Source organism: Suncus etruscus, chromosome 5 (genome assembly GCF_024139225.1).
Source record: "Suncus etruscus isolate mSunEtr1 chromosome 5, mSunEtr1.pri.cur, whole genome shotgun sequence".
NCBI classification, from domain to species: domain Eukaryota; kingdom Metazoa; phylum Chordata; class Mammalia; order Eulipotyphla; family Soricidae; genus Suncus; species Suncus etruscus.
The window spans coordinates 117,331,458-117,346,140 of NC_064852.1; the positions used below are offsets into that span (position 1 = coordinate 117,331,458).

The 14,683-nt window shown below is 44.8% G+C and overlaps 1 protein-coding gene across 1 annotated transcript in view; it reads left to right on the forward strand.

The window, feature by feature from the left end:
* MPP4 (MAGUK p55 scaffold protein 4) overlaps nt 1-12,086 on the forward strand; it is a 45,165-nt gene extending 33,079 nt beyond the window's left edge. The window contains exons 16-21 of the mRNA XM_049773253.1: nt 1,096-1,245; nt 2,075-2,155; nt 3,271-3,364; nt 3,900-4,008; nt 8,888-9,022; nt 11,728-12,086. Coding sequence (XP_049629210.1) covers nt 1,096-1,245; nt 2,075-2,155; nt 3,271-3,364; nt 3,900-4,008; nt 8,888-9,022; nt 11,728-11,916 — 758 coding nt within the window. The 3' untranslated portion in view covers nt 11,917-12,086. The remainder of the gene's footprint in view (nt 1-1,095; nt 1,246-2,074; nt 2,156-3,270; nt 3,365-3,899; nt 4,009-8,887; nt 9,023-11,727) is intronic.
* Nucleotides 12,087-14,683: the final 2,597 nt, after the last annotated feature.

Genomic DNA, 14,683 nt, shown 5'->3' on the forward strand with positions numbered 1-14,683 from the left:
AGAATTCTAGAAATCAGTGATGCCCAACTCTGCCATGACCACACAATTGTGAGCATCTGGTGAAATATGTAGTATATGAGCATCTAGTGAAACAAATGTAATATGTGAGCATCTAGAGAAACATGTAGTATGTGTATGAACATGTAGGAAAACATGTGATCTATATATGAGCATCTACTAAAACATGTATGTATGTGATCATTGAGTGGAACATGGAGTATGTGTGTATGTATCCGAGCATGTATGGAAACATGTAGTATGTGAGCACCTAGAGGTATGTGTGGTATATATGTAAGTGTCTAGGGAAACATCTAGTATGTATGTGAGCATCTAGAGAAACATGTAGTGTATATGAGCATGTAGGGAAACATGTAGTATGTTTGTTCTGTGCTCCCTGCCCTAGGAACAGGGGGCATCCCTCTGCTCATCCATGCTGTGCCTAACTCTCCCCACATTGACACTCTTCCCCTACTCTCCTGCTAACCTTCAGACATACCACATCCTGCCATCCCTGACTCTAGGCCTTCCCTTGTATGATTCCCCCACCCCACCCCAGTTCTTTGGGACCAGAATCCAACACTTGGCTGCACCCCGTGATTTCTGGCTTCTCCCATCCATTTCGCACCCCACACCCTCCTGACTGTCACCCACCACTCCCCAGGCCTCTTGCCTTTCTTCAGCGCCTGGTAGGCTGCTTCCTCTGCATCTTTGCAGGGACTGGATTATCATGCCTTTTGGCTGCCTCCTGAACTGTCTGTGGCTATCACTTAACTCAGACACCTACTCAAGGTCAGCTCTGTCCACTGAGACTCCCAACTGCCCACTTGATGTTTTCCGGCCCCAGCTGTCTGCCCATGCCCTGCACTTGCCCTTCCTGCCCACTTTCCCCGTAAAGCATGCATTGCACGAGGAAAAGTGCTAGCTCTACTGGGCTAGGCTAACTTCTGTCCTACAAGGCTCAGGAAGCAGCTTGCTCACGTATTTTCTATCCTATTGATTGCATCAAGGCTTCTCCCTGCAGACACGTGCCCTTCACGGATTGAGGGCAGTTTCCTGGGACGTGGGTTGCCTGTGTCACTGTCCCTCCCTCTGCAGCTGGCTTTCGCCGCAGCCTGCGCCGTTCCCGCCTCAAGTCCAATCGCTACGCGCAAGCCTGCTCCTGCCATGCGGGGTTTGTTCCTTATGAGACCGTGGTGAGGTACCAGCGATGCCCTTCAGACAAGCACCGCCTCATAGTGCTCGTGGGTAAGTCCCTGCAGAGATGCAAATACCCAGAGTAGGGAGGAGTGGCTGAACTCCAGGGAGCAGCAAGGAAACGCTTCTTGTGTTTGCCTTTTTGGGCACACCTGACAGTGCTCAGGAACCATTCCTGGAGGTGCTCAGAGGACCAGGTGGTATGCTAAGAGCAAACCCAAGTGAGCTGCGTGCAGGCAAGCTCTCTACCCTCAGTACTATCGTTGGGTCCCAGAGGTGTTTCTCTGTCAGAAGACTGTTTGATCTGTAGGGGTTTAATCAGTATAACTTCTTCATGTTTCGCTTTTGTCATCTACAGTCAAATGTAGTCTACGGTGGCATTTGTGACTTGTGTAAGGGCAAGTTTATTATGATGTTGTCATTATAGCTTTCCTTTCCTTATCATTCCCACCCAATTCTCTATAGTGAGGTTGTGGGTTGATGAACTGTCCTGGGACAGTTCCCAAGAATTCTTCACTGCTATTAAAGCTGTGAGAAAAGAAACTGTGTAATTCATCCCATACCACCCTAGTCCCCCCAACAACCCCCTTGCTCTGTTTTTTTTCTTTTGGGTTGAGGTGTTGGGCCATACCCAGTGGTGTTCAGGGGTTACTCCTGGTTTTGTGCTTAGGAATTACTCCTGGCAGGCTCGGGGGACCATATGGGATGCCAGGGGTGGAACCTGGGTCGGCCTTGTGCAAGGCAAAAAGCCCTCCCCACTGTGTGATGGCAATGGCCTCTGCTTTGTCTTTTTAATACAAATGCTAGAAACGATTATTTCACCATCTGGATTTATCTACATCTCATGCTTCATGTATGAGACTTTTAAAAATGTGTTTAGGACCTTCTGGTGTTGGCGTGAATGAACTGAGAAGACAACTTATTGAACATGATCCTACCCATTTTCGAAGTGCTGTTCCACGTATGTCTCATTTTTATTTCATTGCTCTTGTTTGCTAACAGACTCTTTGCATGTGCTGATCTCTTTGTCATGCCATGTTTGTTGTGAAACTATGCAAAAAATGTCCTTAATATTTGTAACTATATTAATCACAATAAAGGGAATTGAATTGCTGGTATGTCATTGGTAGGCAACACCCCCCCACCTCATTTCTCTACACTCATTGGGGACCTTTCAGGAAGACTAACATTTAGCAATCATAGCTAACATTCATTCAGGACTTACAGTCTTCCTGGCACTCTGCTTGGATTTTTGGTTTTTGTTTTCATTTCTCTTGGACCATACCCAGTGGTGTTCTGGAGCTACTCCCAACTCTCTACTTAGGAATTCTTCCTGGTGATGTTTCAGGGACCATGTGATACTGGGCATTGAACCCAGACCTCCAGCCCAAAGCACATACTCCAGATAGTTGATCTATGTCCTTGATCCATCTATTTGAATTTTTGTTGTTGTTGTTTTTGGGTCACACCCGGCTGCACTCAGTGGTTACTCCTGGCTCTTCACTCAGAAATTGGCCCTGGTAGGCTTGGGGGGCCATATGGGATACTGGGATTTGAATCACCATCTGTCCTGGATCGGTTGTGTGCAAGGCAAATGCCCTACTGCTGTGCTATTGATCCGGCCCCCATCTATTTGAGTTTAAAAAGTCAAATTATATTTTATCAGGGCATTTCAATATTTGCATATATAGTTTCATCTAAATCTATAAGTCTGGTTATCTCCATAGTAAAAAGATCTCATTTATTTATTTTTATGACAATGTTCAGGGTGTAATGTCCTACTGCATTACAAGATTTGTGTGTTCCCATCTCTATAAGATAAGATATCCTGATCCAATTGCATAATGGCAATGCAAATTTTTCATTTCATTTTTTTTTTTTTTTTGGTTTTTGGGCCACACCCTGTGACGCTCAGGGGTTACTCCTGGCTATGCGCTCAGAAGTTGCTCCTGGCTTCTTGGGGGACCATATGGGATGCCGGGGGATCGAACCGCGGTCCGTCCTAGGCTAGCGCAGGCAAGGCAGGCACCTTACCTCCAGCGCCACCGCCCGGCCCCTCATTTCATTTTTTGACAGATACAACTCGTTGCAAAAGGAGTTATGAACTGAATGGACGTGAGTATCACTATGTGTCAAAGGAAACATTTGAAAACCTCGTGCATAGTCGCAGGTAAGCTGGATGTTTAGAAACTATTCTGTATTCAAAATAGACCCCTATTTAAATGCACTGTCTAAATTTTTGAGGGTGATGCATTGACTTAATTTAGAAGAGTTAATTAAACAAGAACATGTAAATTGATAATTAATTGTAATTGATTGCCTTTGGAGAGACTGTAGTTGTTTTTGTTTTGTTTTGTTAGTTTATTTATTTTTGGTTTGGGGCCACACTTGGTGATGCTCAGGGGTTACTCTTAGTTTTGCACTCAGGAATTAGTCCTGGTGGGCTCAGGGGACCATATGGGATGCCAGGGATCGAATCCAGTTCCACACATGCAAAGAAAGCTCTCTACCCACTCAATGCTGCCCTGAGGATGCTCTATTGAATTGCAAATTTTAGGGGATTAAACTTTCTCTTTCTCCTGTTGAATATCTACTAATTATCAGTTTGTACCTATGAAGTCTACAAAAAGCTGTAGCTTTTTTGGCCTGTGCCCATTACTAATAGTTGTCCAAAGGGTTCATCGATTCTTTGCCCACCCTTGCAGGATGCTTGAGCATAGTGAATACAAAGGGCACCTCTATGGTACCAGTGTGGACTCGGTGAATGCAGTCCTTGAGGAAGGAAAGATCTGTGTCCTGGACTTGGAGCCTCAGGTATGCTGGATGAGAGGTTTCTTGATGGTCACCTTTAGGGTTGAATTGCCTTTAGTGGTCCTTGAGGGGGTCTTTTCTTCTGGACACAAAAACAGAACTGAGTAGGTGACCATAAAGAAAAGTTATAATCTACCCTCCATTTAACATTTATATAAGAACCAAGTCAATTGGATTGTTGGACTTGTTCTAGCATCCCCATAGGCACCAATCTCGCCATGTGATACTGTTCTTCCTTTGCATAGGCACATTAAAATGGGAAATTATATACAAACACATTCTTATCTTATAGAGATGGGAACACACAAATCTTGTAATGCAGTAGGACCTTACACCCTGAACATTGTCATAAAGACCTGGCTCATGTCTTAAAAGAATGGGCATTGTCCATTTACCCCTGAACCAGGGATGCCATCTACAAAACAACCATGGTTGTGTATTACATCACCTGAATACAATCCTCTACCAGGGAAGATCCTACCACTGCTCTGGCATAGACCTATTTAACAGAGAATTCCCTTTAACACCCAGAGAACTTAACAACAATAACAACCTGCTTTAAAGACTGAGCTCTCTGCATCACCCTCAAATTGTGAGTGAAACTAAAGGGTGCTCCACATCATCCTGACTCTTATATAGGATATGGACATATTCTGAGATCCTTGGCTGCAGAAACCTGACACCAACACCAGTGACTGTGTGAAAAATAAAAGTGTATTGGCATACAGACAATGACTTGAGTTGGATAACCTAATATGCCTGAAGCCTAGAGTTGGTCTTATGCCAGAAAACTTCAGGGGTAAGGTCTTCTTGTATTTAGGCCAAGGCTTTTTCTTTCCATGTCCCCTATATTTTTCTGGGCCTATGCAAACAATTGCCACACTAATACAGTCTTTGCTGTGCTCCTTTGACTCATTCTTACTGAATTATTGTATTATAATCAATTGTGTCAACAATACTACAGCTTTTAATGTTAAAGGAGTTGCATAAATTTTTTGGCTTTGGATTGCTTTGTGTAAGAAATATTATAATGTTCTACAATCTGGGGGCTCAAGGGACAAAGTAAATGTACATGTTTAAATAAACAAATAAAATAGGTGATAAAAAAGAAAAGTTATAATCTAGCTCGAAAAGTTAGAATCTTGCTTTCCAGCTTTGATCACTAAGTAAGGATTGACTTCTTGTGGAGGGTATAAAATGAGGGTATAAAAGGAAGCAAGATGCCTAAATTTGCTATCTATAAATCTATAACTGTCCTCCCAAGATTATATGTGAAATAGAACAGGGCAAGTAAAGTAAGATAAAGAACATACAGGAACCAGAGAATGGGTAAGGTGATTGCATTGCATAAGGCTAGCCTTGGTTCTATCCCTGGCACCTATATGGTTCCAAGCCCTTTTAAGAGTTATATCTAAGCTCAGAGCTAGGAATAAGCTGTGATTATTGCTGTGTGTAGCCCAAACCAAACATAAAATAAGAATTTATACATTGTGCAGACCCCATTTTGGAAATTAAGCCTCACTTGGTAGTGCTCAGGGGCACCTTCTGGTCTTATGCTTAGGGGTCACTCCCAGCATTGTACAGGGTACTTTATGGTGCCTGGGATTGAATTTAGGCTTTTCATGTGCAAATTATGTTGCTCATTATGTTGCAAATTATGTTGCTTTGAGCTGTCCTGTCTCTCCGGCCCCTAAAATCAATTTAAAAAAAAAACCAACGAACTTAAGCACTGATTATGAACTTCTTCAAAATTGAGTTTTAGTCTTACAGTATACCCCACCCTTCACATATGAACATTTCCCACCACCAGTGTCCCCAATTTTCCTCCCACCCTCTCCTCCATCTGCTTCTGGGGCAGGCATTTTGCTTCTTTCTCTTTCTCTCTTCCTTTTTTTTTCTTTTAGACACTGTGATTTGCAATATTATTATTAAAGAAATATCATGCATATCACTTTTTCTCCTTTTAGCACCCATTTCTTGTCCAGAGTGGTCATTTCCAACTATCACTGTCATAGTGGTTCCTTCTCTGCCCTAACTGCAATCATGTGCTCTATTGTCTCTGGATAATATACCACATTTATCATTTATTTTTCTTATATCCCATAAATGAGTGTTATTATTCTATGTCAATCCCTCTTCTTCTAACTCATTTCACTTAGCATAATACTCTCTATATACATCCATGTATAAGCAGATTTCATGTCTCCATTTTTCCTAACAATTGTATAGTATTCCATTGTGTAGATATACCACATTTTCTTTAGTCACTCATTTGTTCTCAGGTACTTGGGTTGTTTTCAGATTCTGGCTATTATAGTGTTGTGATGAATATAGGGGTGCAGATGATATTTTTGTGTTGTGTTTTTGTGTTCCTAGGGTATATCCCAAGAAGTGGTATTGCTGAACCATATAGGACCTCAATTTTCAGTTTTTGGAGGAATATCTATATAGTTTTTCAAAAAGTCTGGACCAGCCAACATTCCCACCAGCAGTGAATAAGAATTTCTTCCTACCCCATCCGTACCAGCACTGGTTGTTCTGGCTCTTTGTAATGTGTGCCAGTCTTTGTTGTGTGAGACAGTATCTTATTGTTGTTTTGATTTGCATCTCCCTGATGATTAGTGATGTGGAGCATTTTTATGTGCCTTTTGGCCATCTGTATTTCTTTGAGAAAATGTCTTTTTATTTCTTCTCCCCATTTTTGGAAGGGGTTAGATTTTTTTGTTGTTGTTGTTGCATTCTACCAGTTCCTTATATACCTTAGATATTAATCCCTTATCAGATGAGTATTGGGTGAATAGCTTTTCCCATTCTATGGGTAGTCTTTGTATCCTAGTCACCATTTTTTTTGAGGTGCAGAAGCTTTTCAATTTTCATTTGTTTATCTTTGTTTTCACTTTCTTGGCCAGTGGTGGTTCTTCCTTAAAGATGCCTTTAACTTGGATATCATGGAGTGTTCTATCTACATTTTCCTCTCTGTACCTTATGGTTTCAGGTCTGATATCAAGGTCTTTAATACATTTTGATTTGACTTTTGTGTACAGCGTTAGAAATCTGAGTTTGCATGTAGTTGACCAGTTTTCTCAGCACTGTTTGTTGAAGAGGCTTTCCTTACTCCACTTTGTATTTCTTGTCCCTTTATCAAAGATTAATTGATCATATGCCTGTAGGCCCATCTCAGAATATTCCCATCTATTCTATTGATCTGAGGGTCTGTCTTTGTTTCAGTACCATGCTATTTTTATGACTACTGCTTTATAATACAATTTAAGGTTGGGGAAAGTGATTCCTCTCATCTCCTTTTCCCCAAGGATTGCTTTAGCTATTCATGGACATTTATTGTTCCATACAAATTTCAGAAGTGCTTGATCCACTTCTTTGAGAAAGGGATTGCATTAAATCTGTACACTGCTTTGGAAAGTATTGCCATTTTAATGTTGTTGATCCTCCAATTCATGAGTAAGGTATTTGTTTCCATTTCTTTGTATAGTTTATATATATTTATTTATATATAATTATATAAAAGATATAGTTTAACAAAAGATGTGTGACTCACTTTAGTTAAATTGACTCCAAAACACTTGATTTTCTGAGGAACAATTATGAATTATTTATATATAGAAAAGCCATGGATTTTTTTTTTTTTTTTGGTTTTTGGGCCACACCCGTTTGACGCTCAGGGGTTACTCCTGGCTATGTGCTCAGAAATCGCCCCTGGCTTGGGGGGACCATATGAGACGCCGGGGGATCGAACTGCAGTCCTTCCTTGGCTAGCGCTTGCAAGGCAGACACCTTACCTCCAGCCCCACCTACCCGGCCCCGTATGGATTTTTATGTATTAATTTTGTACCTGCCACATTACTACAAAAGTTCATTATTGAAGATTTTTTGTAGTCTTTAAGATTTTTTAGATACAGTATCATGTCACCAAGGATCAATATTTTTTTTTACCAAGGATCAATTTTTTTTTTTGTTTTTGTTTTTGTTTTTGTTTTTGGGCCACACCCGGTGACGCTCAGGGGTTACTCCTGGCTATACGCTCAGAAGTTGCTCCTGGCTTGGGGGACCAAGGGATCAATTTTTTAATAGGAGGCCATACTCAGCCTTTCTTGGCAGTATTTGGGGTATCACCACCCACACCTGGTGGTGGTAGGACCATGTGGTACAAGGGATTGGACTCAGACATGCTAGGCAAGTTACTCTTCCATTTAAGCTATATCACCATATAGGTCCAATTTTTTGTCTTTTGTTTGTATTTTGCAGTCATTTAAACATATCCCATGTGCTATAGAGGGTCAGGGAACAAGATGTTAGTTCTTAGGTTAAAGCTGGTGATCAGTGTGTAGCTGATAACAGTATCTAATATGATAATAGAGTAAAGGAACATGTAAGAGAGAACTCAGTCGCTCTGAGAATGTATCCATTGAAATCCTGATCTGAGATATTAATAAGAGTATCATACCTAGAGGAAGAGCCAGGACTTGAACATAATGTTGGTTCTAAAACCCATCTTTTAATTATGAAAATGTTTTGAATTGAAAGCTTTAGGACACAGAAGATTATTCTCTGCTTACAATAATTGCTAATTTTTGGTCTTAGAAAACTTGAGAACATTAATGCTGACTCAAGGAAATGAATGCCTCTGTTTCTAAAATGTGCATTTCTGGGGCCTGAGAGAGCCCTGTGGTAGGGTGTTTGCCTTGCAAGCAGCCGATTCAGGATGGATGGTGGTTTGAATCTGGCATCCTATGTGGTCCCTCATGCCTGCCAGGAGCAATTTCTGAATGAAGAGCCAGGAGTAACCCCTGACAGCCACTGGGTGTGACTCAAAAAACAAAACAAAACAAAACAAAACAAAAAAGTTCATTTCTTTTCCATGCAGTGTATTCAAGTGACTCGAACCCATGAACTGAAACCTTATGTCATATTTATAAAGCCACCTAAGATGAGCTATCTGAAGCAATCTCGGAAAAATGCCAAGATCATTACAGAGTACTTTGTGGACATGAAATTCAAGGTAAAATACAGAAGAAACAGATGAATATATGGGTTTCTTTTTAAACCCCTAGCCAAAAATGGCTATTTTTTTAAAAACATCATCCCTTGTTAAGGAATCTTAAAAAGAAGTTTTTTAGCCACGTGCTTTGCATGATACCCCACCCAGTTCCATCCCTGGTGCAACATGGCTACCTGAACATCTCTGGGTGTGGTGGTAGAGGCCTCCTGCACCAGAGGTCTGAGTAGCTGTGCATCCTTAGCCCATAGCACTGACTGCCACTAGGCTATGTATTGCTGGAAGTAGTTCCTGAGTCCTCTTAGCATCATATAGAAAACTTTCCCACCAGGGAAAAGGTCTCATGATGTATCCTTTTTACTATATATCATTTATAAATGTAACAAAAATTGAAGAAAGGAACTCTAGTTAAAAAAAAAAAAAAAAAGAAACCTTCGGGGTCAGAGAGATAGCATGGAGGTAGGGCATTTGCCTTGCATGCAAAAGGACAGTGGTTCGAATCCTGACATCCCATATGGTCCCCCAAGCCTGCCAGGAGCTATTTCTGAGCAAAGAGCTAGGAGTAACCCATGAGTGATGCCAGGTGTGACCCCCAAACAAACAAAACAAACAAAAGAAACCTTCAGGGCCAGAGTGATAGCACAGCAGCAGGGCATTTGGCTTACAGCCAACCCTGACGAACCTTGGTTTGATTCCTGGCAACCATATGGTCCCCAGAGCCTGCCAGGGTTGATTTCTGAGCGAAGAGCCAGGAGTAACTCCTGAGCGCCTCCGGGTATGACCCAAAAACCGAAAACCAAAAACCAAACCAAACAAAACAAAACAAAAAATGCTCTTCAAGTCACAGTTTACTAAAGCAGATATACAGTCTGATTCTGGTTGATTTGGTTGATTAGGAAACAAAAAGTTTCCTAGTATACACATGTTAACTTCTAAACAAATACATATTTTAAAAATCTAAAAAAAATTTTGAGGGGGCCACACAGGTGGTGCTCAGGCATTACTCCTGGTTTTGCACTCAGAAATCACTCCTCGCAGGCTTGGGGGACCCTATAGGGTACTGGGGCAGGCTTGGGGGAACCCTATGGGGTACTGGGGATCAAACTGGGTTGGTTGCAGGCAAGCAACCTCCCTGCTGTGCTATTTGCTTTGGCCCTGAAAACACTTTTTGATTAAAAAAAAAAACAAAAAAAACAGTTTCCTTAAAACATAATCTATTGGGCCAGAGCAATAGCACAGCGATAGGGCATTTGCCTTGCATGTGGCCAACCCTGGACGAACCCAAATTTGACCCCCGGCATCCCATATGCTCCCCCAAGACTTCCAGGAGCAATTTGAGTGCAGAGCCAGGAGGAACCCCTTAGCGACACCAGGTATGACCCCAAAACCAAATCAAACCAAAACAAAAACCCAAAAATCTATAATCTATTGAGGCTGGAGAAATAGTACAGCAAATAGGGAGCTTCCCTTGCATATGGCTGACCTAGGATCAATCTCCAGCATCCCATGTGTTCCCCCAAGCACTGCCAGGTGTAACTCCTTAGTGCAGAGCCAGGAGTTACCCATGAGTACCACTGGGTGTGGCCCCAAAACTAAACAAAAACAATGTGATATACTAAATATATGTTATCCATGCTGAGGTATTTTTATGTAAGTTATGAGTAAATATATAATATGAACACAAAATATTAATGATGGCAGTAAAAGAGGAGCTAGGTGTAAATAATTGGTGAACTCTCCCTAGGTATTCCTGCTCCGAGTTTTATTGTCTTATAGTATTTAATTAAATTTACTTTAAATACAGTATACATTAGAAAAGGGAATGACGGGTCTTAAATGTACAGCATAGTGAATTTTTACTTGTGTAAGACTCAGATAACCTAGATCAAGATATTACTTTTAAAAAACATGTGGTTAACAACATAAAACACAATACTGAACATAGTAACCACTTTTTAGAATACAGTTTAGTGGTTTGAATTTCCAGATAATTGCTTTATACTTGCAATGTTACGATACCACCAGTAGTGTCAATAAACCACCAATGCCCCAGGGTGAATTAATTTTTAAAAAGAAAATAGCTTTGGTATGCTCTTCAAGTCTGTGTTCTCCCATTAATACATATCTTGCTTGCCCTTCTTCACTTGTTTGACCTTTCACACTGTGTCTTTTCTTGAACACGTATCTCCAAGCTTTCTCTTTCCTTACATTTATTGTTTGTTTTTGGGCCACAACTGGTGGTGCTTAGGGTTTACTCCTCATTCTGCACTCAAAAATCACTCCTAGCAAGCTCAGGGGATCGAACCCAGGTGGGCTGTGTGCAAGGCAAACGCCCTACCCACTGTGCTAATGCTCTGGCCCCTTTCACATCGTTTTTTTTTTTTTTTTTTTTTTTTTGGTTTTTTGGGCCACACCCGGTGACGCTCAGGGGTTACTCCTGGCTATGCGCTCAGAAGTTGCTCCTGGCTTGGGGGACCATATGGGACGCCGGGGGATCGAACCGCGGTCCGTCCTAGGCTAGCGCAGGCAAGGCAGGCACCTTACCTCTAGCGCCACCGCCCAGCCCCTCACATCTAGTTTTAATTCAATAAAAACAACCTTGCTTCAAAAAGCTTTATGACTGAAAATAACTATATAGCAAACTGTGTTCTTATCTCTATTTGCTTTATTGGGTTTGTGTGATCCATATTTTTATATGTGTTCTGAAGGATGAAGATCTACAGGAGATGGAGGATTTGGCCCAAAAAATGGAAACTCAGTTTGGGCAGTTCTTTGACCACATGATTATAAATGACAACTTGCAAGATGCATGCACGCAGTTGCTGTCAGCAGTTCAAAAGGCTCAAGAGGAGCCACAGTGGATACCAGCAGCATGGATTTCCTCTGACACTGTCTAATCTTTAAGGAAATGGAAAAGACAGATAGGATAGTGGATGGGGCATGTAATAGCCTGTCTGGGTTCTATCCCTGAGACCCCATATGGTTACCACCTATACTTCTCCCCACTCCCCAACTCCCAGCTTCATGATTCCTGAGGAAAGAAGTCAGGAGTAAGCACTGAGGGTAGAGCCAGCAGAGAGGGTATAGAACAAAGCTCAAAACAAAACTTCAGTAGTCTCAAGAGGGCCTCCTGCTTCATGCCAAGTTTTTGTATGTGTTCAGGTGGTTATACAAGGCTGCTCATGGCCTACTCCCAGTATTTTGCAAGCTATAGGCTGTAGGGCAGTGATCCTGGACATCCACATGTGCTCAGCCCATGGAATTGTCTCTTGGCTTGAAACTGAATGCTGAACTTTTAACTGTTCCCAAACCAGAGCTCTGGCATTATCAGCTGGGACTGGAAACAACAGGATTTAATCATTATAACGTGTACAACTCTAAAAGTGCTGTGGTTTATTAATCTCACTTTAAAACTCAGTGTGTTTGTGTGTGTGTGTGTGTCTATGTCTGTGTCTCTGTGTGTGTGTGTGTATGCGCGTGCGTGCATGTTTGTGTGTGTTTGGAGAGTCACCTAGTTTTCTTTTTTGGTTTTGGACCACACCCAGTGGTGCTCAGGGGTTATTCCTGGCTCTGAGCTCAGGGTCATTCCAGGAGGTGCTTGGACAACCATCTGGGTTTCTGGGGACTGAACCTTGGTCTGCCATGTGCAGGGCAAGCTTAGCCAAACACCCTGCCTGCTGTTCTATTGCTTTGGCCTAAGTTCATTCTTATTATCAGGGCTTTAACAACCTTTTCTTTCCAAAAAAAAAAAAAAAATCATGGCCAACATTCATTTATAAGTTAGAAAAACGCTATGAACTTTAATCCTAGATACCAGGATCTGAGAAAAATCACACGATTGTAATGTTATTACAATGCTTTGTTCTGAGATTTCTTAAGTTTTCCTGTCCCTACACCTGTTTATTATTTTTGGGGGGTTTGGTTTTTTTGTTTTTTGTGTTTTGTTTTGTTTTGTTTTGTTTTTGTTTTTGTTTTTTTTTGGCCACCTACAGTAGTGTTCAGCAGACTTTATGTAGTGTCGGGGAATCAAACGGGCAGTTCTCTCTCCAGCACTGCATTTGTTCATCTCATACATCATTTTTTTTTTCTTTTTCTTTTTGGGCCACACCCGGTGACGCTTAGGGGCTACTCCAGGCTATGCTCTCAGAAATCGGTCCTGGCTTGGGGGACCATCTGGGACGCCAGGGGACGGAACCGAGGTCTGTCCTAGGCTAGTGCATGCCAGGCAGACGCCTTACCGCTTGCGCCACCGCTCTGGCCCCATGTACATCATTTCTATCCAAGCGCACGCAGCATCCCTCCAATACCTTTCCTAATTGCAAAACCGGAGCGCACGCTTGAAAATAGTTGCTCTTTAAAGCTGCAGTTTTCCTTTCACACGGAAAAAATGAGCCAAGCGAAACAGATACATGACATTCCGATGAGCCTGCATTCGAGTTTCGCGAAGGGCGTTTTCTTTCCAAACCAGGGTTCCTCCAGCGGACGGAGCCACTGCACAACGGGACCCGGGCCCGTTGGTTGTCCTCAGGCCGCTCCTACCTCCCGCTGGAGCCGAGGCGGGGCCCGCGGGGACGCGCACCGGCCCCCCTGGGCCCCGACCGACCCGCGGCGGGCTCGGGGCGAGAAGCGCGGGAGGCGCGGCCGGGGCGGCGACCGAGCGACGAGCCCCCGCCTGCCTGCCCTCCCTCGGGCTCTCGGGGCGCGTGGACGCGCGTCGCGGGGAACCGGCGGCGGCGGCCGGAGGCGCCATGAGGGCGGACTCGAGGCCGCGTCCCGAAGCCCCGGTGAGCGCCGTGTGTGTGCGTGCGTGAGTGCTGGGGGCCACGAAGGCGGCGTCGCGTGCGCGCGCGCGCGCGTATCCGCGTGCTCGGGGGCCACGGGGGCGGCGTCGCGGGCCAGGCCGGGCTGGGCCGAGGCGAGCGAGGCGGGAGGCTGCCCCGGAGCCAGGCCCAGCGGGTCGCCCGGTCGCGCGCGGGCTCGAGCCTTGCCGGGCGACGACCCTGCCTTCTCCTCAGTCAGACACTAGGGGGCCTGTGAGTCGGGGCTCCCCGGGCTCCAGTCGTCGCCGCGGCCCCCGGGAGCCTGGGAAACGGCAGCCCTGCGCCCGCGGGGGCCCTCCGGAGCCGGCTCCCACGCCCCTTTCCGCCGGGCGCCGAGGAGGAGCCGGGCCTGAGCCGGCCCGCTTCGCAGACGCCTGCGCGGGCTGAGGCGACGCCGCGCTCCCGGGGACGAACTGCGCCTGCGCGCCCGAGGCGCCTCGCCCCCTCTTTCGCGGGCCGAGTGGGGGGGGGACCTGAAAGCCGGCGGGAGGGCGAGCTGGATGTGAGGGGCGGGGCGAGTGAGGTGGGCGAGGTGTGAGATGTGAATGTGCAAAGGGCAGGGAAGGGTCGGTGAGGGGCGGGAGAACGAGGGGCGTGGCGAGGGCGTGGCAAGTCGTGTAAGGGGGGCGAGGGTGCTGTGAGGGGCGGGACTGGCTCTAAAGGGGCGGGGCAAGGGTGCAGGGGCGGGGTTGGGTCTGGAGGGGCGGGGCTAGGGGGGTCTGAAAGGCGAGGATGGAGGGGCGGGTCGAGATGGCTGTGAGGGGAGGGGCCAGGGGCCGTGGAGGCGGGCTGAGGGTTCGGAGGGGCGGGGCGAGCGGAGGGTTGGCCCGGTGCGGGAGGACGG